Raw genomic sequence first — 20,376 nt, 5'->3', positions numbered from 1 at the left:
GTAGTCACATCACATGCATGAGACACTGCAACAGGCAGGAACCCAATATGTACACGAAGGCGACATTTGTCTTTGACAGAGGCACAAAATACTTTTACGTTGCTGCCAGTGCGTACAATGACCGACATGGCCGGCGGCGACAAATATTAACTAAATCTCATCACAAATTAACTACTACTACAACGACCTGACAATATAATTACTTATACTAAACACGTACAATAAACCCGGATTAGTGCACGTAATGACGATTTAATTAACTAACCGAACAGCTTCTTGACGGCCTGGAACCTGGCCGCCTTGTCGCCGAACTTGGTGCCCTGGTAGTAGTCCAGGTAGTCGCCGTACCTGTACGGCCCCGGGTACGGCGCCGCCGCCGCGGCCGCCGTCGCCGGCGCGACCACGGCGTCCGGGCCGGGGTTGTAGAACGTTGCCACGGACAGGCGGCGGCCCTCGGTGCCGGCGGCGACGCGGTGGACGACGCTCTTGTACGCCCCGCCGCTGAGCACCTCCACCTGGTCGCCGATGTTGACGAACAGCCTGCCGCGCTCCGTCGGGCCGACGGGGACCCACTCGCGGCCGGCCCTGTGGAACTCGAGGCCGCCGACGGCGTCGTCCTGGAGGAGCAGGATGATGCCGCCGGCGTCGGTGTGGGCGCGGAGGCCCCAGACGAGGTCCGGGCGCGGGCAGGCCGGGTACATGGCGAACTTGGTCCCGACGAACGGCGGCGCGAAGGCGTCCCGGAGGCGGGCGGCGTCGAGGCCCAGGTTGAGGCTCATGCACTCGGCGAGCAGCTCGGCGAGGGACACCACCTGGGCGATGTACGCGTCCAGCGCCTCCCTCGCCGCCGCCGGGATCTCCGGGAAGTCGGCGGCGTTGTTCTTGGGGCGGTGCTGGATGAAGTAGGTGGTCTCCCAGTCGGCGTTCTCGGAGAGCGCGCCGTCGCCGTCGCCGCCGCCGCCACCGACGTCGTCCTTCGTCGTCAGATTCTTGGCGAGGTCGGAGGCGTAGAACCTGTTCTTGAGGTGGTCGTCGTAGTGGCCGTACACGAAGCGCTTCACCTCCTCCATAAGCGCCGCGTCCACGCCGTGGTTCTCCACCTGCATGAATCAGCAGCAGCAACTCGATCCAGCGTCAGCAATGCAGCTAGCCATGGAGTGTAGCGTATACGTGCTAGCTAGCTGTGTTGTTACGTACCCAGAAGAAGCCCCAGTCCTTACAGGCCTCGTGGAGCTTCGCCATGGTGCGCGACCTGTCGTCGTCGTCGGCGCCGGCGAGGCCCTTGAGATCAACCACCGGGATCTCCATCTTTCTCTCCCTTGGCTGGCAAACTGTGGCTACCTGCGACGAGTGCAGCTGACTGTTATTGATGCTTCAGTTCTGATGGGTGTTAGCAAGCTGGGCATGCCTCGTATTTATAGGAGGCAACAATTGGGCAAGCACATTTAAGGGGTTCTTTGGGACAACCCATCAAATATTTAGACATTTATTATAAATATTAAATATGGGCTATTAATAAAATTTATCACTAATTTGTTAGACGAATCTATTGAGTGTAATTAATTCATGATTAGCCTATGTGATGCTACAGTAAACATGCTCTAATTATGAGTTAATTAGGCTTACAAAAATCGTCTCGTGGATTAGCACTCATTTATGAAATTAGTTTTTTCATTAGTCTATATTTAATACTTCAAATTAGTGTCCAAACATCCGATGTGATATGTGGCTAAAAAGTTTAGCCCCCATCTAAACAACCCCTAAGGTTAGTCTAACCAAAAGTTTCATGGGCAATAAAAAGGTACCATATAAATATTTTTGATGATGTGACAGCGTATTAATGAAGAGAGATGAAATGAGTTTTATGGAGATAAAACTCTATATGCACAGTTACCTAGATAGATTGTTCCTACAAAACAACAATAAATGAAATTATATATCGAGAGAGGGGTGTTTTATTCTAGTTTCAAACATTTTTAGATGACATGTCACACTAGTTAATCGTGTCCATAAAACTTACATTAAGAATGGTCTAATAACTCTATCTTTTGGCTTGTACGTACACATAGGAGGCAATAATTTTTTATCTTAGATTTGAAGTTAATTTTAAAGTTTTTCATCGTAGTTTATTTTTTAACCTTGTCTTTTGACTCCCAAAAACACACATATATAAAAAATTTATTTATAGATTATTTTAGTTTATAAATATGGTTTTTAGGACTGCATACGGACCCTAAGAGCATTCCTAACCGCTCATCTAAATTTGGTCATCCATATCTTTATTTGGATGATCATCTAAAACACTTTCATCTTTCATATCCTTTGTACTCCAGTAGATCATCTATATATGACATTCTCTATATCTATTTGAAGGATGTGAGAGAGAACATCTAAATATAGAGTTTCTCTTCTAATATGGATGACATCCAAAAATCGATGATGAGATAAATGTTCTGCTGTAGCTTAACTTTTACTCTTCATTCTCTATTTCTAGAATAGAGAATAAGATGAATGAACTGTTGGGATGTTCTCAAGTACTGCAAAGGATCGTGAGGGAGCAGCCTAGTCATCGTCCACCAGTGGATGGATCCGTTGAGGTTCCGCCGGCCGGGGCCCCTGGTTGCTTCGGCGACACACGTTCGATCGTGCCGCAAGCCCGTGACATTGGGGTGCACACAAATTACTGTTACTATTGGATGCATGCATGCGCGATCCTTCCTGCCGGGCGGGCGGGCGGGCTGGCCAAATGGGACGGCGCAAAGCTTGCAGGTTGCAGCAGCGTCGCCATCGCGAGGAGATCCCGGAGAGTGGAGTCAGATCGATCCGCAGCGCGCGCGGTTTTGGTTGCTTGGTTTTTGGAACAGCGGCGCGGCGGTTTCCATCGGACGGGACCGATGTATCGTCTCCAGCCTCTGCTGGTGCTCGATGTCTGGATACGGGACTTTTTCTTAAAATAATATATATATATATATATATATATATATATATATATATATATATGCGCGCCATGAAATAGGGACGTGACACCGTGGCCACACACCCATAGCATGGCACTGAGGGAGTGCCACGATCATGCCCACTGTATATGTATATTTATGTCATTTTTTCTCTGGTATATATTAATAAAAAGAAAGAAAAAAGGTAAATATATACTTATAAAGATCTCTAGGTGAGTACCCACCTGTAATATTGGGGCTACCTATCTATCATAGGAAAATTTATGAGTCCAACTCTCATAGATTTTTAATAGCTGAATTAGAGTGTTCAGGTGCCTAAGAATCTATACATGTGTCAACAAATATCAAATAGATATGTCACAGTTAGTTTATTAGCTAGCTCCTTAAATTTTATTAAAAAAGTATTACCAAATTATCTAAATAAAAGTTTCAATGTAAATGCACTATAGTTAAAATGTAACTATATTGTAATTACATTGTAACTATAATATAATATACTGTAATTTCAATGGAAAATTTGTTTTGACATCACAAAATTATAAGTCGCATAGGTAGGATCAATTCCCCTGCGCCTCACAACTGCACGCACCTTCGTTTGCTTTTTGGCACGAATCTTGATTGAAATCCTATGGTGATAAAACTGATATATTTCTAACAGAAAATCTTACAATATATTTATATAGCCAATCCGATAGTATTGTGGAGGCAAACCCTCTGTCGTAATTGAAATTAGATGATTTTGTGTTACTGTTGTTGTATAGGTCCATCTCTTTCTGAATCTCTATGTCAATGACATAAAGTTAGGTGACATACGTTTAAGGATCCCCTCTGTTGCATGAGATGATGAACTAGCATGAAAATATGGAATGGATACGGTTGGAGATTGCAAATCTTACTACTGATTGTCGTAGAACCCCCACTAGAAAATTACAAAAGGAACGAGCAAAATGGATTCTAATCCCTCAAAAGGATGTTCATTCATTTCTTCTATATTATTTAAATAATTATGAAAATTTTAGTAAGATAGATTATTATATGATATATCGTTTCATAAAACAAAATAAATTAACTCTGATTACTAATTTAATGCATACATATTAAGAGTCATTTTTTTAACTTAGAGAAGTTAAATTTCATCTAGGATGACCGTGCACTAATAAATTACGCATATTAATATATAATATTATTTTTTTAATATTTTCATAACTATTTTGGTGATATGAAAAAAAATAAGAGGGTCCATTTGAGGGTTTAAAATAGTTCCAAAAACAAGTGACAAATTTACGGATAGATATACATACATGCATGGGATCCATAGTGTACGGGACCGAATCCAAATCTAATGTAAGTTAACTACTCCTAGTAACATACCAATAATGCTGGTATATGGTCTCGAGGGGAATTAGATCCAAATCCAATGGACTGACCCTGACAATCCGATCTAGGCAGGATACGATTTTGCAGTGGATCCAATGCAAGCAAGCCCAGGGAGCGGGCGACACGGATCGATGAACCGGCGAACTTAACCCTGCAAGTGGAGGCTTCGGTATACACGATCGGTCTCTGCTCTATCAGGGAGGGATGGATCGAGCATACATCGAGTCAGTAGATCAAATGCTAGTAGCACGTCATCACACTCATCTTTTGTTTCTACTTATATTTATAAATCTAAATTTAAATTTTTAATATATCTTAAATTTTAAGTCTTTCGTTATAATTCATTTTCATGTCTTGGCTCTTAGACCATGAAGAACATGTATATAGAAGTTTTATCTATAAATTATTTTTTTTAAACCTGTCTTGTGGCTTTTTAAAGCCAAACAATCACCCCTACGTGGTGGCGCGGCGGTCGGTCTCTGGATAAAACAGCACCGGCCGGTAGGTCGCGCCGACCTGGTGGACGGGGACGGCCGGTTCTGTCGGTCACGGCCGGCGATCGACGCGATCCGTGCAGGGAGATTAAACTCGATCACCGGTGAATGGTTTGTGAGTACGTACCACACGGTCTCCACGCATGGCTTCCTTCCCTGGACGCACGGCGCGGCTGGCCGGCGCTGCAGCATACGTAGGAGTGGGAATTAAAAACCTCGAAGCATATGGCTCGTAACGAGCCCTCGTAGTTTTAACGAGTCAAGTCGAGTTAGGCTTTAACTTATAAGGTTACACGAGTCTAAATTATTAGCTGTTCGTTTAGTTTGAGATATTTTTTTTATCACCTAAAATGATATTTTAAAATATGACGTAACTTCGGTTATTAGATATCTCGAGATATCAGAATTTTACGCTAATATTTAGGTGTCTTCGAATGTTTCTCAGCTATTGTAAAATTTTACTTAGCCCAATAGTACTATTTTACATGCTTGGTGCATTTTAACTAGTGATAGATTAGTTGTTCGATTATATCTAAACCAATTGTAGTTTGTTTCTTTATTATTTAGTGTTCATTAATACATAATATATGATAAAATTATAAATTTAGAACTCTATAGGTTGATATAATAAATCAAAGCTTGCACAAGGCAAATGCAACAACCATTTTAGGTCGTTAAGCTTAATGAGCTAAGTTGAGTTACAAGTAACGAGTTCAGACAAGCTTCTTTAAGAAGGTTGGCATGGTATCCATATATAGAAGAGTTCTCTACTCTTTGACATGAGTCAAATACACGTAGACTTATAAAGATATAGGTTCCACATATCTTTTACTTTGATAACTATAAGTTAGGACGGTTATTTCTATCCACATATAATACAATACTCTTGCCTCCAAGTAAGCCTAAGATTGTATTTTGTCGTAGCAGTGCTAAGCTATGACGCTTGATGGTAACTGAAGATTCTCTCCCCAACATCCCTTTTTACAAGAATAACACTTTAGTCTTTTATAGAAAAAGGGACAATTGTAAATTTATCACTGTTTTAAAAATTTATTCCAAAACTATCACTAAAAAATTATAAAAATGTCACTAGAATGATATTCTGGTGGTATTCTTGCAATTTAGAAAAAAACCGATGACAAATTTACGAAAACCTCTTAAAAAATGATCTCGTTAATTAAGCGTGTAACAGCGGGGCGTTGTCATCCGGCTGTTAACAACATGGACCCGCTCACTGGCTTGGCCGCTTGGCTAAGGCGACATGCACACGTGTATGTAGTTCGTTCTATCTTTTCGGTTTTATTTATACTAATAAATTAAAATTTGAGTTTTCGAATCTAAATTTGAAGTATATATATATATTATAGTAATACATCCAACTACCCATCCTCCATATATATATTTGATCATCCATATCACAAAAATATATTTAAATATAGTAAATATTAGTTAAACCTTTGTCCTAACAAAATAAAATACAATTTATATTTGATTAAAATTACAAATAGTTTTACAAAACTAACAAAAAATTATAGATTTAAAGATATATCCCAAAACTATATATTTAACACTAATTTTTTTACAAAAGTTAAGATTTATGGCACAGTATCATAAACTACATATTCAACATCAATTTTATTCCAACACTAAAACTTCTATAACTTTAAAAACGCAATAGTGAAACTCTAAAACTTGTCATTCTTTGGTAGTTTCAATGCTAAATATGTAGTTTTGCAATACAAGACTTTTAATCTATAAATTTCTATAAAAAATTGGTGTTGACTCTATAGTTTTGTGATATACAAACTTAAATACGTACTTTGTGTTAATATGGTCAAAGTATCTATAGTTTTATGAAAAAACCGTTCATATTTTGAACAGGATGGAGTACGTATATTTTGAAAAGGATGGACTACGTAACGATTTAATTAACCTATGAGTGGACATTGCAGCAGAACGGGGACAGGCCTTGTCCCACGGCGCCTAACAACAGTAAACTGTAAAGCAACCTATGAGTGGCCGGTTCTGATTCAATTGAATGATTATCAGTAGGCTTAATTACTCCATTTCTAGTTCGATGGAATAGTTGCAATCTCATCGTGACTTATAAATGACAAGCAGATCTTTTCTAACATGATACTGCTGCGACAGGTCATGTGACCAACTTTCTAATCTCCTTTGCCCACAATGCTAAGATACCTGCGTATGCTTGATATCAGCTAGGCAGTTAGCAGTAAAAAAAACGGACAAGTAGGTGAGAAAACACGATCAAATTGGGGATTATAGTGCGTGGGTCTGAAGATAAAAGATTAAAAAGGTAGCGCAAGTGACATCATTTTATATTGGCGGCCCTATTTTCTCAAATATACTTATGCTTATGCTTATAATCTAAAACTAGCATGGTGATGTGTATATATTGCGCAACTGACGATATTATAAATTGTATCGATATATATGAGATCTTATCTTGATAATAATTGTTTTTTATTTTTAATTTGAATTCATATTTATCTGAATTATATGTCGAACCTCATTTTACTGTTTTTTTTAAAAAATAGTTCTCAAAATTGTATTTGTACTTGTATTCTAGAGTGCACTCATACCTAAACTCTTTTCTATATAATATTTTTTTTCAAATTACTTCTAAATTGTATCTATGGGCCTCATTGGTTGGCTAAAACGCATATGCCGCTGCCAAAATTTAAATTTTAAAATCTACTTTTGGAATAGTTTTTCTGATTTTTTTTATCATAGTTTCTTTTTTAATATTGTCATTTATGTTGCTAAGAATGTAAATTAAAAGTTTAAACCACAAATTACTTTTTCCTACTAATACTTTGTTGTCATATTTTCCATATTTGGCCAATTGATGTTGCCTTATATGTTGAGCCTTTCTCTTAATATTACTTATTTTTAACCAAAACTTTAAATGTTTTTCAAATTGTATTTATAGATGAACTCTTTGCTCAATATTTTTATTTTTTAATCTGAATTTGGGATTTTTTTTTCTAAACTATATTTACATGTGGACTCATTCTTTTTCGGCTCCTTTTTTATTACTTTATATATATAATAAAAGATTTAAACTTTAAACTTTAATTTAGAGTTGATTTTATGGTTTTTTAATAATAGATTATTTTTCAATTTTTTTACTCCTCTGTTACACAATGTAAAAGCTACCTTGTTTATATTCATATGGATGCTAATAGATATAGATATATATAAATCATATATATTGATCAATGAATGAATGTAAATACAACCGGAAAGTAAAGTGTGAAACCCAGGAAGTATATTGCTAAGAAAATCGTATATAAAAGATTTATTTATAAATTATTTTTAATTACGCATTATGTCTGACACGAACATTCCTCTCAGGTGCTTTTTTTTCAGAACGTTCTCGACGCTAACGACTAAATTAAGCCCATCTCGATCGTGACGCGGCAACTCATGCATGCATCGACCACACGGGCACCGGCGGCGGCGCTGGATTCGCCGGCCGTCCGGTCCGGTCACCTCGCCACCGACCCCACCCTGATGAGCCCCTGGGTTTGCGGCAGAAACCGCGAGCGCCAGCACATGCCAGTAGCCCCGGCGGCCCAGCCTCTACCGGTGAATCGTCTTTCCAAATCTTTGCGGCAGCACGATGGCATGCATAGGAAGTTCATGCAATTTTACAGATTCTTTTGCAGAAATTCCACAGGAAGAGGTTTACTTTTCATGGATGGATTCTCTCCTGCACGTTCCAAATAGATGCTAGGTATTAATATGACCACGAGTTCATGACCGTAAGGTCACTATCACGTATCAGTCAAATGGTGCGTATTAGGTGATATTTAGGTTGGGAAAAATTTTGGGAGAATGTGTCATGTCAAATGTTTAGATCAGATGTTGGAAGGCATTTTCGGACACGAATGAAAAAACGAATTTCACGGCTAGCCTAGAAACCGCGAGACGAATCTTTTGAGCCTAACTAATCCATCATTAGCACATATTGGTTACCGTAACACTTACGAATAAGCAATGTTCGTATTAGGTGATATTTAGATTGAGAAAAATTTTGGAAGAAGTGTCACGTCAAATGTTTAGATCGGATGTCGGAAGGGATTTTCGGACACGAATGAAAAAACGAATTTCACGGCTAGCCTATAAACCCCGAGACGAATCTTTTGAGCCTAACTAATCCATCATTAGCACATATTGGTTACCGTAGTACTTATGACTAAGAACTAATTAGGCTCAAAAGATTCGTCTCAAGATTTCTTTCATAACTGTGCAATTAGTTTTTTAGTTCATCTATGTTTAATGTTTTATTTAGGTGTTCAAAAATTCGATATGATGTTTTTGGAGAAAAATTTTGGGAACTAAACAAGGCCTTATATAAATCACCAAGCGGTATTGAGATCACCACGACACCACCTGAGAGAATGCATATATTGTTGAATAATCAACACATGTGCACCATCTGAACACAGGCACAGCATACGGCAGATTTATTTATAAGCTGAACCAGTTAAGAGATTGCTAATTTAACTACCTCTAGACAGGAAGACAATTAATACATCAATGGTGGATTCTGCACATTACCAGCATTACATTGCAGTACGTAGCTTTCAGTAAGCAAAATCGAATCATCACGTACGAAGCAAATTGATCCTCCAAACCCAAGTATGCAAAGGAAAATTTACAAGCGTATCATTATAATTTTGCAAAGGTAGAGATATGTCATTGACATCTTAATAACATATAGGCTCCGCACGAGTCAATGACATGTTGGTCAGAATGATACATCTTTAATTTTGCAAAATTATAATGACATTCTTACAATTTTCCCATATGCAAAAGCCATTTGCACATATGGACTCAGGTTTCAGCAGAGTCTCCTATGCGCCCTTCCCCATCCAAACCAATCGTCTCCAGCCTTCCAGAGGGCCATACAAGTAGAAACCTTTGATTTCCTCACACCTGCAGAGTCCTAGTATTTCCTTAATTCCCAGTGAATTTCCTATGTAGGGTAATGTACATACACTGATTGCTTCAATCTAGCATACAGCTAACTTCTGTAACTTTCTGACCGTCCGGGCGTCACCGTTGCTGTGACTTTCACCTCTTGCCAGAAGAAGGTTGGTAAGGCGAAAACTGTGTCGAAACTAAAATGTGGGATGGTTTGGGAGCATCCGAGTTTGCGATTCAACCGCATGTAGCCTCGACAACAGCCCTTTTCATTGTCCCTGGGCATGGATCTCCACCAAATACCTCTGGGACAACGCTTACCCCGCAGCGTTCTTGACCAACGCAATTCTGCAAGAGGGCATCAAATGCATGACATTAGTTGTAGCTACCGACACAAAGACGCACTGATGCAGTGAATACAAATCCTTTACCTTCCAAAATATGTCGTACGACTTGTGCGCGTGGCAGCCTCCTTCGGAGTAGCTTCCACATGAGCCCTGTGGTGTGCCAAAGCTAGCAAACTTTATTTCAGTTATCTTCTGTCCATTATCACACTGGAGGTGCACTTTTGCTTTCTCGTAGTCCTTCGTGCGCCAGTTCTTCATTGATGGCTGCCACTCAGACACATCAGCACAGACGCTTCCAATGCTTCGTTTCGCCATTGATATTCCAGTATGGTCACCGCCCCACTCCTCAAATATGACCAAAAGGTTTCCTGTGGGATTCAGCCATGAACGAGGAACATGGTACCTGCAGACCATGGCATTAGATGTATAAGAGCTTCGCCTGTAAACAATGTAATGCTATCAAAGTATGATGCCTTTATGAAGTACCTACCATCTCTGAGAAGAGTCACCACAGTTGGTTTGACACTTTGATTCATCATATTCACCTCGGTAATCACAGGTTCCACAATTTCCAGTAGCCTTGTAGCCGGGCCAATATCGCCCAATGCCTTGTCCATTTATCCAGATCTGCCCTTTCCCCATACTACTCATGTCCAAAGCTAATGGCTCATCACCATCTGGTGCATTGAAAAAAGCCTAAACACAGAAAATAACTGGATAAATCCACTAGTAGACAATTTTTTCCTTGTAGGACCAGGAACCGATGATTTCTTTATTACCTTGTACCATGTTAGAGGCTGCTTCTGCACAGGTTCCCCCCACTCCACTGTTGAGCTTCCACTGAGGGAATGAAGACTCAAAGACTCACCTTTCAGCCCAACCTATACAAATACAATGCCTTGTTAGTGAAAAGCACAATAAATTGTTTAAATTTATGTACTCTACAGATCTGATATACAGTTGATAACTAATACACTAAAATGCCAAATGTTATATATACCTGATAGGTCCATTTCTGCCATGTCAGATCTCTTCTTCCCTCATTCAGGCCATCAAGTGTCACTGGGCCAAGAATCCCAGCATTCCAAGTCTCAAAATGTTCTCCCACGTTCTGCAATAGAGGGAAACGGTAACTGAGTCGGGAAAGAATCAAACAGCGCATGACCAAGAGTACTATTTGAGCCTCTGAGGCTGAAGATCTACTTACTGGGAGGCCAACTGCTATACTTAAGCAGGAAATTGTATTGCTGCCAGCCCACAGCTTCACATTCCCAGTATAAGTCAGTTTTGGGTTATCTACGCTACCATAAACAGTTCCTGCCAGCAAATTGAAGAGCATATTGAGGATCAAGAAACACCTGCACACGGCCACCATACAGAGTATAGGTTTGTCTGTTTTACCTGTCAGTTGTCCGTTTATGAAAACATGCAAAGCATGACCAGCTGACATCACAGTAAGCTTGGGGTTCTCCCCATTACTAAGGAACTGCTCATCCTGCTCAACATCAACACTGAAATTGAAAAATGTTTAGTACGTGGTACTGGGCATCACCATTTATTTGTATTTTTGTGGGTTCAGCTACTTAGTACTTACTTTGTGGTATACCATAAGTAGTCTGTGTTATCCCTTGTCACATTTATTTGTTCCAGTAATCCTACTGTTGTAAACGGATCCTCATCAAAGGAATTTATCTCCTCATTGTATGATTGCCATGCAAATCCTCCAGCCCATTCCATTTTCATCTGTGAAATCTGACTTCCCACCTGCACAATAAACTTATTTAAGATTAATCATTTTTTTCAATATTCAATTGATAACATTAACATGATCACATGATAAAGGGGTCCAAATTCAGATCAGATGTGGAGTAGATTTATGAAAATTTTGTATTGATTTTCATTAACAGTTGCAAAAAGGATATGCTACATGAATTAAATTGCAGTGACAAAAACCCACTTTTAAACAAGCAACTAGAGTATGATAATTAAGAAGGAAGAAAGTTATAGCATGGATCTCATGAAAAAGGGGGCTTGGCTACATCGCTCTTTACTGGTAATAGACAACAACAAAAAAAACCTTCAAGTGCCTATTCTCACCCTAGCAGTATTGAAGACTGTCGTTTTGCAGTCTGGGAGAATACTTATGGACCAAGGAGGCAGGTCATAGTGCATGCCATTGAATGCTACCCTTGCATAAGATACTTTATCCTTGTTCTCGAGGAAAGCTGCACAAGCTCCTGTGCTTGATTTAAAAACAGATGACTGAACAGGAAAATAGGAAGGAGTCAGCCAGAACAAAATGTTGCAAATCTAAGGGACCACAGAGAACAGAATGTGTAGTGAACCTTCTGAGCATTTCCAAGTGAAGTTACAATGGGGTCTCCTGCAACCAAGGCAGGTTCACAAAGCTTTATGGCTTTATGCAACTCCTTCAAGTGGCCCCATTTTGGTTCTCTCAACAAACCTGAGGTAGCAAAGGGCAGAAAACTTAGATCAATTTGGTAAACTGGATGTAACATGTAGGGACCATCCATTCATCAGGTAACCAGTCTCTTTTTTCTTAGTGTCTTGAGGTCATTTTTTCAATAACTGGATGAACATACAGCAGCTCACATGTTTATTTTGTGGAGTATAAAGTAAAAAAATATTTTAACTCAATACAAATTATTATCATTTGGTGAATCCTTATAAATTTAAAAACTTCAAAGGATTAAATCTAGGGCTCTACGCAAGCACAAAAGATGCCTTACAAATACAAAAACAAACAAGACTAAAAGTTTCACTAAATCTCCACTGGCATTGCATTGAGTGTGAAATTTCAGGTACTGACAAATAGCAAAACTATATGCACAGTAACAGAGATGGTAGAAAAAATAGAGTATTTCTTTTCATTTTGCACAGTGTCACCATTATGTTCCAAATTGTTTAGCAGATGTAGCAGCAATCATATGCAAGATACTGAAAGTACTCAACTCGCCATATTCATCAAGATACTGAAAGTACTCAACTCACCATATTCATCAATAGGAGCATCATAGTCATAACTAGTTGCAATGAATGGGCCACCAGCCGTGCGTTCAAAGTTTGTTCCACCATGATACTGATGAAAAGCAACAGGGTCACAGCTTGAGGCTACTCAATAACATGACACACTTCAGCTGTACAGCGTATTGATGGGACTTACCATGTAATAATTCACAAAAGAGCCACCCTTCTGGATAAATTTGGCAACACCATATGCTAGATCCTCTACTGGTCTATGTGGAACTGGAATACCAAAGCCTGTATACCTGAAGAGAGAACAGAAGATATATGCAAGGAGAAAGCTAAGCACATGGCAATCACAAGGACTTCAGTAAAATAAACAAAATAGGCATTACCACGCAGTCCAAGCTTCAGTCCACATGGTAGGCTTGTCAGGATTATTTGGGGAGAACCAGTCACAGTAAAATCCATTGCATGTATTAATCTGGCACAAATAAATCAAAAAGACATTTTAAAGAAACGGAATTTCAATGTATGATCAATCATACCCTTCCTTTCATGGACAATGGTCACCAAGAACATTAAAGAAACGAGGAATTGTTGCCCACAGTACATGTACTCCGTATTAAAGAGAAGTGGTACAGTACATACGATTGGATCAGGGGCGTCATCTTCTTTGCACATGATCCATGGCACACCGGTGTTGAGCCCAACCGCCATGCTGGCTGCCCATGATGCATATGCCTTGGCAGGCTCGCCCTGATCCCACTCCAAGGGCCCAAACTCGTTCTCAATCTGCAGGGGGACAATCAGAATGCAAAGGTAGGTTGCATTGAAGAGAATGCCAGCAACACATACCAACAATGCATCATCATCGATTGCAAGCATACCTGGGAGAGGATTATAGGCCCTCCTTGCCATTCAAAGAGCCCTTCGGACTTCATCATGTCCACAATCTTTGTGGTGAATTTCTGCATCTCAGCCTGTTTGGACAAATCACACAAAAGTCTTTTTTTTTTACCGAGATCATAGCAATTTAACAAAGGGAGTCAGGGAGATTAATAAAGCTTAAAGTTAGAGCTGTCAAAGGATTCTTGCCTTGAAGGGCTCATTATCAGTCCTAAAGCTGATGCCGGGGACATACTTCAGCCAAACAGGGAACCCACTGCAGCCAAAAGGGGTTTCAAGGAGCATAAATTAGCATACTTCAAATCAATTCAACATCAAGACATATATTCTAGTTATTCCTAGTCAGCCAAACTGCAGCCACAAGCAGTCACCATCAGCAACAATATCAACTTAACTACCTTAAATAAAGCAATTTGACACACACACACACACACACACACAAAAGAAAAAGAAAAACTTCTGCCGCTCCACATAACCCCAAATTCAGACATCCCACAAGAAAAACTCATCTTAGTTGAGTGCTTGATACTAGAGTTCTTACCCGAAGTTCCACTCGGCGCAGACGTAGGGGCCAATGCGGAGGTTGACGTAGAGGCCGGCCTGCTTCACCAGCTTGATGAAGTGCACAAGATCATACCGCCCCTCGAAGTAGTACTGCGAAATCGACCAAGAACACTTGAGACATTGGGAAAGCATCCGGTTTTTTTTTCTTTGCGGTTATTTCTTGCCGTCTTGCGGCGGCGTCGGTTGTTGGCTTGGCTGGCGCCGCCGGTAACCGCCGCCTACCTACCTGGCCGGGGGACGGCTCGTGGCCGTTCCAGAAGACGTACGTCTGCACCACGTCGAGGCCGCCGTCCTTGGCCTTCTGTATCAGATCCGGCCACATCTGCGAGAGCACCCCCAGACACCCAAGTTAAGTTAAGCAAGCAACCACGCCGGTGCCGCCGCCGGCGGCATTCCTCCGGGACGGCGGCGAGCTACGCTCTGGCGCCCGTCGGAGAAGCAGCGGACCGGTAGCAGTAGGAGGAGGAGGAGGAGGAAGCGCGCACCTCGGGGGTGCTCCTCGGGTAGTGGATGGAGCCGGAGATGAGGATCCTCCGCTGGCCATTCACCACCACGGCCTTGCGGTCGTACGTCACGGCCGCCGACGCAGCCCACGCCAGCACGGCCGCCGCCACGGCGACCACGGCGACGGCGACGGCAGCGGACGCCATGGGAGTGGAGAGGAGGATGGGAAGCGGAGCGGAGGGAAGGAAGAAACAGAGAGGAAAAAAAAGGCCGCGCCTTTGGGTGCCTTTTCCCTCCACTGGAAGAAGCAAGCAGGTGCGAGCCAGGTGCTCTCTCACTGACGGCACATGAGGACACGCTCTCTCTCTCCCTCCCTCTCTCTATGCTTCTTTGGCTTTTCCCTTTCTCTCTCTTGATCTCTTCCATGGCGATGGCGCCTCACGACGTGTACCCACAGCTGGTCTCCTCTCGCTCTCTTTTGCTGATCTCCTTTCTTTCTCTCTCTACTAATCTTCACTCTCTCTGGGGGCCAGAGACGACAGCGAGCTCTCTCTCTCTCTCTCTCGGTAATTACGAGTATGATTCTTGCTGATGGTTTTCTCTCACTAGTAGAGGGCTTGATCGCTCGCGCTCTCTTGGGATTGGAGGGAGTTTTAGCACCAGTATCTAGCTAGGAGGGAGGGAGTGACACTACTGTGGAGTGTGATTAAGGAGTCCAAGTCCAACGCTACAGTAAATCAGGAGAGAGGAAGAGCGTGGGGTGGGGCCCACAGATAAGACCGGTGCCGGCCGGCCTAATACGAGAAGCGTGGTGCGTCTAATTCAATAATAATAAGGAATAATAATGAAATGGAAAATCTGGGTGGGAGACTGGGAGTTGGGATGATGGCTGGTGGGTCCACTTGCCTCTCATCTCTTTCTCCCTTCTTTTTTTTTTTCCTCTGCTCTGCGTGTGGGGCCGCCATCTGCTTACGTGGACTCGCCTACCAAGCAGGCAAGCTATTGCCGCCGCACGGGCACGGACTTTTGTTTACAGGATGCTACTACGAAACGATGTTCCGTCAAAACAGGATGGACCGACACCTATAAATCAAATTCGATATACATGTATATTAGACTGAATAATTAGGTATTACATCTATCCCGTTATGAATTGAGGTGCCGTTCCTTAGTCTTCTTCTTTTGTTAAAAAACCCCACTAAAAATCTACTCATCCCGTCACAAAATATAAATAAGAAAGGTTACTGTACTCACCTTAAGCCTCTTGATCCCGTAGGGTTAGATACTCCGGTGCAAAAAAGAGGACTAGTTGCCCTCGTAGAAAGAGCAACCTATACAAGCTCCAAGAGAAATAGCATATAGAAAAAAGTAGATTGGATAAATATGGTTAGAAATTAGTGTATTAGAGCCGGTGATCGAGCATGGTGTGTTCTATGTGTTATTTCTTATTTAATTATATGAATACATCCACCCTGTTATTAAACTTGCTCGCAATCTATTTTAATTTAATCACAATATAAGGTATAGCTAATTTTACCAAAAATGTATGTAGTCTGTATTTATAGAGCCGGAGGGAACAAATCCTAACCTTCACTCATACCTGCAAAACAAAAATTATTAAACTGCATCGAATTCAATTGAATGGATGAATGTAAAAATTTAATATGCGTGTGACAAAGTGTTTAAGCATATCTCAGTCGAGGTACAATGGACTTCCTTTCCTTAGGCTATGTTGTGTGAGAATTACATTTCCATTAAATATTAAATATAGGACCTTGTCAGTATTTTTGATGAGATGATGATAAGTTAATAAAAGAGAAATACAATTAGCATTTAGATAAAACTTTTCTACACGATTTCTGTGTATTACCCCGGAAACAACAAAATGAAATAATGCATTGTATATGATACTTTAACCATGAATTAAATATCTTGTTGTTTACCTGATACTCTTGTAAACACAAAAATGAAATATTCCATTGAGATTGGCATCATATATCCAAGTGGCATAAATTGTTTATAAAATTGTAAACAGTGACATGGCGCTGCCTAATTAATTACTGCTCTCCTTTTTCTTTTCCTTGTGTGGAACTTGCAACAGCACCGGGCCGCGTGGGTCTCAACTGAAAGCACCTAGCTAATAAGCTGTTTGCTTGCTTGTGTGTGGATGATCATAAATAAGGTGCATTGCACGTGTTCGCCACGTTGCTCATGCCTACCTTTTCTCGCAGCCACGTAAAAGTAACCTCTCTTTGTCAATTTTCAACTTAAAAGCGATCATCTCATGTCAATGGCAAATCGTGGCTGGTAATTGAAGAAATTCATTCCGGTTATTACCTTACAGTAACAACGAGGCAGGTGGCCCGTTGTCCTTTTACTTATGTTCATACGTTTATAAGCTAAAATTAAATTTTAAAACTTAAATTTATATTTGATTTTATGATTTTCTATCTTAGTTTATTTTCTAATATTAATTTTTGGAACGCTAAAAACATGCATATAAAAGTTCTCTCATAAATTATTATTTAACCATTAGTAAGTTATTTTTTCAGCTAACAACTATGAGACAGGGGAATAGCAACAGCCGTGATAACTTATTAATTACTGCCCCCGTTTCATATTATAAGTTTTTCTGGCTTTAGCTAAATTCATTGATAGATGAATGTATATACTTTATATACTAGGTTTATTAGCATCTATATGAATCTAGATAATGAGGGAGGCGGTAGTAATTACATGGATGCTACGGCCGGCTATATAGGTGCAGCTAAGGCCTTGATCTCGTTTTGATGGATGGATGGGAGTAGTAGCAAGAGCAGGCAGGGCATGCGATGGAACGCAATGCAATGGCAGGCAGCGCGCATGGTCGTCGTGTTCACGTGCAGGGCGATGTGGTCGGCCGTTGTCCTCTTCAGTACTACCAAAGAGCGTGTTATGACCACGATGCCTCTGCCCTAACCACCAATTCATTAAATTTGCGCTTACTGCTACTGGTAGCAGTTACCAGTTGCATATATACCTTCGCCTACTTCTGCATATAAAGGAGATTCTAGCTAGTACTATTGTAGTACTGTGTATCTTCTTCCATGGCCCCGGCTATCTCTAGTTATTATCGATCATGAAGTATCGTAAGCATTTCTTTTAAGCTCATAAACAATATGTTTTGTGTAAAAAAAATATATGTGAAAACTCCTCATATGATTCTTCTAAACAAGTTTTTTTTTCACTTACTAGCTGTCCAGTAGTTAATTCAACCGTTATAAACCTTCAAACCACTATAGAAAACCAGGAAAAAAACAAATTTATGGGTGATTGTTAGGTTTTTTACGAAAAAACAAACGACACATTTTCATACATAAAACTTTATATACGTATTCTTAGCGATTTAAAAATCAAAACTGGAAAATAAATTACATTTAAAAAACCTAAAAGACTAAAACCTACTCCAAATTTAGTATTAAAAATACAAATGTTGCCTTATAGCCACAAGCTGAAGGGAAAAAATGAGGGGTAAAAATCTCTACAAGAAACGAGTGTGTATGTGTATATAAGCTGCTGCTATGCAATATAATGCGTGCGTGATACGAAAAATCAAAATGTACAAACCCGGCGGTGCCATTGCACGAAAATTGCTTCATGCTACTCCCTCCGTTACAAGTACACCAAAGCTTTGAATGTCGTTGCATTGTTCAGCAATGTCGTCAGAGTATATATTTCTTCATTACAAGTACTAGCTTTCGTGGATAAATAGCCAGTATTATATATTAACAGCATATACGTACTGGCCTAGCTAGTTAATTACACTTACCATCTCCATGCATGCTGTTCAACTTCCTTCATCCCAATCATCATACAAGACCTGTACACTCTAACGAAGAAAAATAAAAACTCCACCACATTCCATTTAATTTGCATTAAAAAAATCCCAAAATCAACTTCAAATTTAAAGTTAAAAATTTAAATTTTAGTTTATAAATATAAGTATAAATGAAAAGACGGAGGAGCATGTGTTTCTATTGGATTCACAAATTCAAAGTACTTCTATGTGATGGAGAGATTGAATAATATAGCCAATAAATTGGCTATAAGATTTCTTATAGCTTTTTCTTAGCTCATCCATATAGTAGTTAGCTCTTTATTATTAATACATAACCAACATATCATTCTCATAGAGTTTCTTGATTCTTGTGCCCGAGCTGGCTATAAGCTTACAGCTCACTTACTCTCTCTCATCCCCTCTCTCTCCTCCACATAAGCATCTAGCCAAATTATAGCCTGCTATTATACTTGCTCTTAGAGCAAGTTCAATAGTATAGTCAATTACTAACTTCAATTCATCTATAGCCAATCTAATAGCTATTTTATACAATAGTTACACACAAAACATTAATACATGGTCCCACATGTCATATACATACTCTGTCTTGGAGTCCATGTGCAGCTGGCTATAAATTAATAGCACATCTCTCTTCTCTCTTCTCTCTTCTCTCTTCCCACTTATCTCTTTAAAATAGGCTTGTGGCTTATAACCCCACTATTGTACCTGCTCTTAACACAGTATGCCTCGGGAGTAACAAGTTGAGGGCAACGCCGAGAGTAATTAAGGTGAAAGTGCATGAGGATAGTCTTGCGACGGAAAGTGGGTGGGCGGTGGGGAGATTTGGCCGCTCATGCATGCTGTCGACGGACGACAAATAAAGCAGGCGTACGTTGAGGAAGGAATTGAAAGAGACGCACCACCAAACTCTCATCGATTTTCATTACGTACGGCCGGTGGCTGCCATGTATGTAACAATTAATTTGTACATCGATACAAGTATAGCGTAGCCTCATTTGTCATGGGCTTTGCGGCTATTAATTCCTAGTCGCCACCAGCAACGGTAGTTGTTAGTACAACTGCAGGTAGTTGGACCAACCATGCACGGCATGCACCCCACACTCCCACAGGAGGATCAAAGTTAATTAGCCACCACCTTAATTGTGTATATTGGATTTTATCATTATTGAGAAAGTAATTTTAGGTATCAAAATTTACGCTTCAAAACTCGGTATCTTAAGGTACAAAATAACTTGAGGTATTAAATTTTATGTAACTCTGTGTGCATGTGAATAAATAATGGCCCTATGAAAGGGCTTAATTAAGCCCTTAATCATAGTTGCAACAACCGTTATTAATAAACACGCGTCAACACCACTAAGATCTGGGCTTGTAATTAATGTAGTGCCTTCTCCTTTTTTTATATATATAATCTCTGTCCGTGCATTTGCACGGACCATTTTCTACACCATTCCTGCAGATAAATGCTCGGTCAGTTGAATATTGTATCTGGTCACCATGGAAAATCT

General features: G+C 40.4%; 2 protein-coding genes across 3 annotated transcripts; both read right to left on the bottom strand.

The window, feature by feature from the left end:
- LOC102712043 (1-aminocyclopropane-1-carboxylate oxidase 1-like) lies at window positions 1-1,362 on the bottom strand. The gene is made up of 2 exons (XM_040519987.1): window positions 1,198-1,362; window positions 1-1,100 (listed from the first exon to the last, which is right to left on the bottom strand). Exons 1-2 carry the CDS (start codon window positions 1,306-1,308, stop codon window positions 261-263), a joined length of 951 nt encoding a protein of 316 aa, XP_040375921.1. The 5' UTR covers window positions 1,309-1,362; the 3' UTR covers window positions 1-260.
- A 7,911-nt stretch (window positions 1,363-9,273) lies between these two features.
- On the bottom strand, window positions 9,274-15,639 carry LOC102711762 (beta-galactosidase 2). 2 transcript variants are annotated; one of them, XM_006645967.3, is made up of 19 exons: window positions 15,072-15,638; window positions 14,813-14,908; window positions 14,564-14,676; window positions 14,212-14,278; window positions 14,004-14,096; window positions 13,765-13,908; window positions 13,509-13,597; window positions 13,313-13,418; window positions 13,141-13,228; window positions 12,474-12,592; window positions 12,226-12,390; window positions 11,723-11,892; window positions 11,530-11,639; window positions 11,336-11,445; window positions 11,129-11,239; window positions 10,908-11,009; window positions 10,619-10,824; window positions 10,213-10,531; window positions 9,274-10,129 (listed from the first exon to the last, which is right to left on the bottom strand). In XM_006645967.3, exons 1-19 carry the CDS (start codon window positions 15,234-15,236, stop codon window positions 10,019-10,021), a joined length of 2,484 nt encoding a protein of 827 aa, XP_006646030.1. In that variant the 5' UTR covers window positions 15,237-15,638; the 3' UTR covers window positions 9,274-10,018. The 2 variants fall into 2 exon arrangements, with proteins under 2 accessions (XP_006646030.1, XP_040381224.1); XM_040525290.1 differs by having other exon boundaries at window positions 11,336-11,639; window positions 15,072-15,639.
- Window positions 15,640-20,376: the final 4,737 nt, after the last annotated feature.

The sequence above is a fragment of the Oryza brachyantha genome, chromosome 1, assembly GCF_000231095.2.
Source record: "Oryza brachyantha chromosome 1, ObraRS2, whole genome shotgun sequence".
In the NCBI taxonomy this organism is placed as follows: Eukaryota; Viridiplantae; Streptophyta; class Magnoliopsida; order Poales; family Poaceae; genus Oryza; species Oryza brachyantha.
The sequence above is the reverse complement of the archived record's forward strand: the minus strand, read 5'-3'. Positions and strand labels throughout refer to the sequence as shown.

Bases quoted from the DNA above. Each gene is read 5' to 3' on its own strand.
- LOC102711762 (XM_040525290.1), bottom strand. From the start codon at position 15,236: ATGGCGTCCGCTGCCGTCGCCGTCGCCGTGGTCGCCGTGGCGGCGGCC. The intron at 12,391-12,473 runs GTTCACTACACA...TTTCCTGTTCAG, and splicing joins CACTTGGAAATGCTCAGAAG to TCATCTGTTTTTAAATCAAG. The intron at 11,240-11,335 runs GTAAGTAGATCT...CCTCTATTGCAG, and splicing joins GTATAGCAGTTGGCCTCCCA to AACGTGGGAGAACATTTTGA.
- LOC102712043 (XM_040519987.1), bottom strand. From the start codon at position 1,308: ATGGAGATCCCGGTGGTTGATCTCAAGGGCCTCGCCGGCGCCGACGAC. The intron at 1,101-1,197 runs GTACGTAACAAC...TGATTCATGCAG, and splicing joins AGGACTGGGGCTTCTTCTGG to GTGGAGAACCACGGCGTGGA.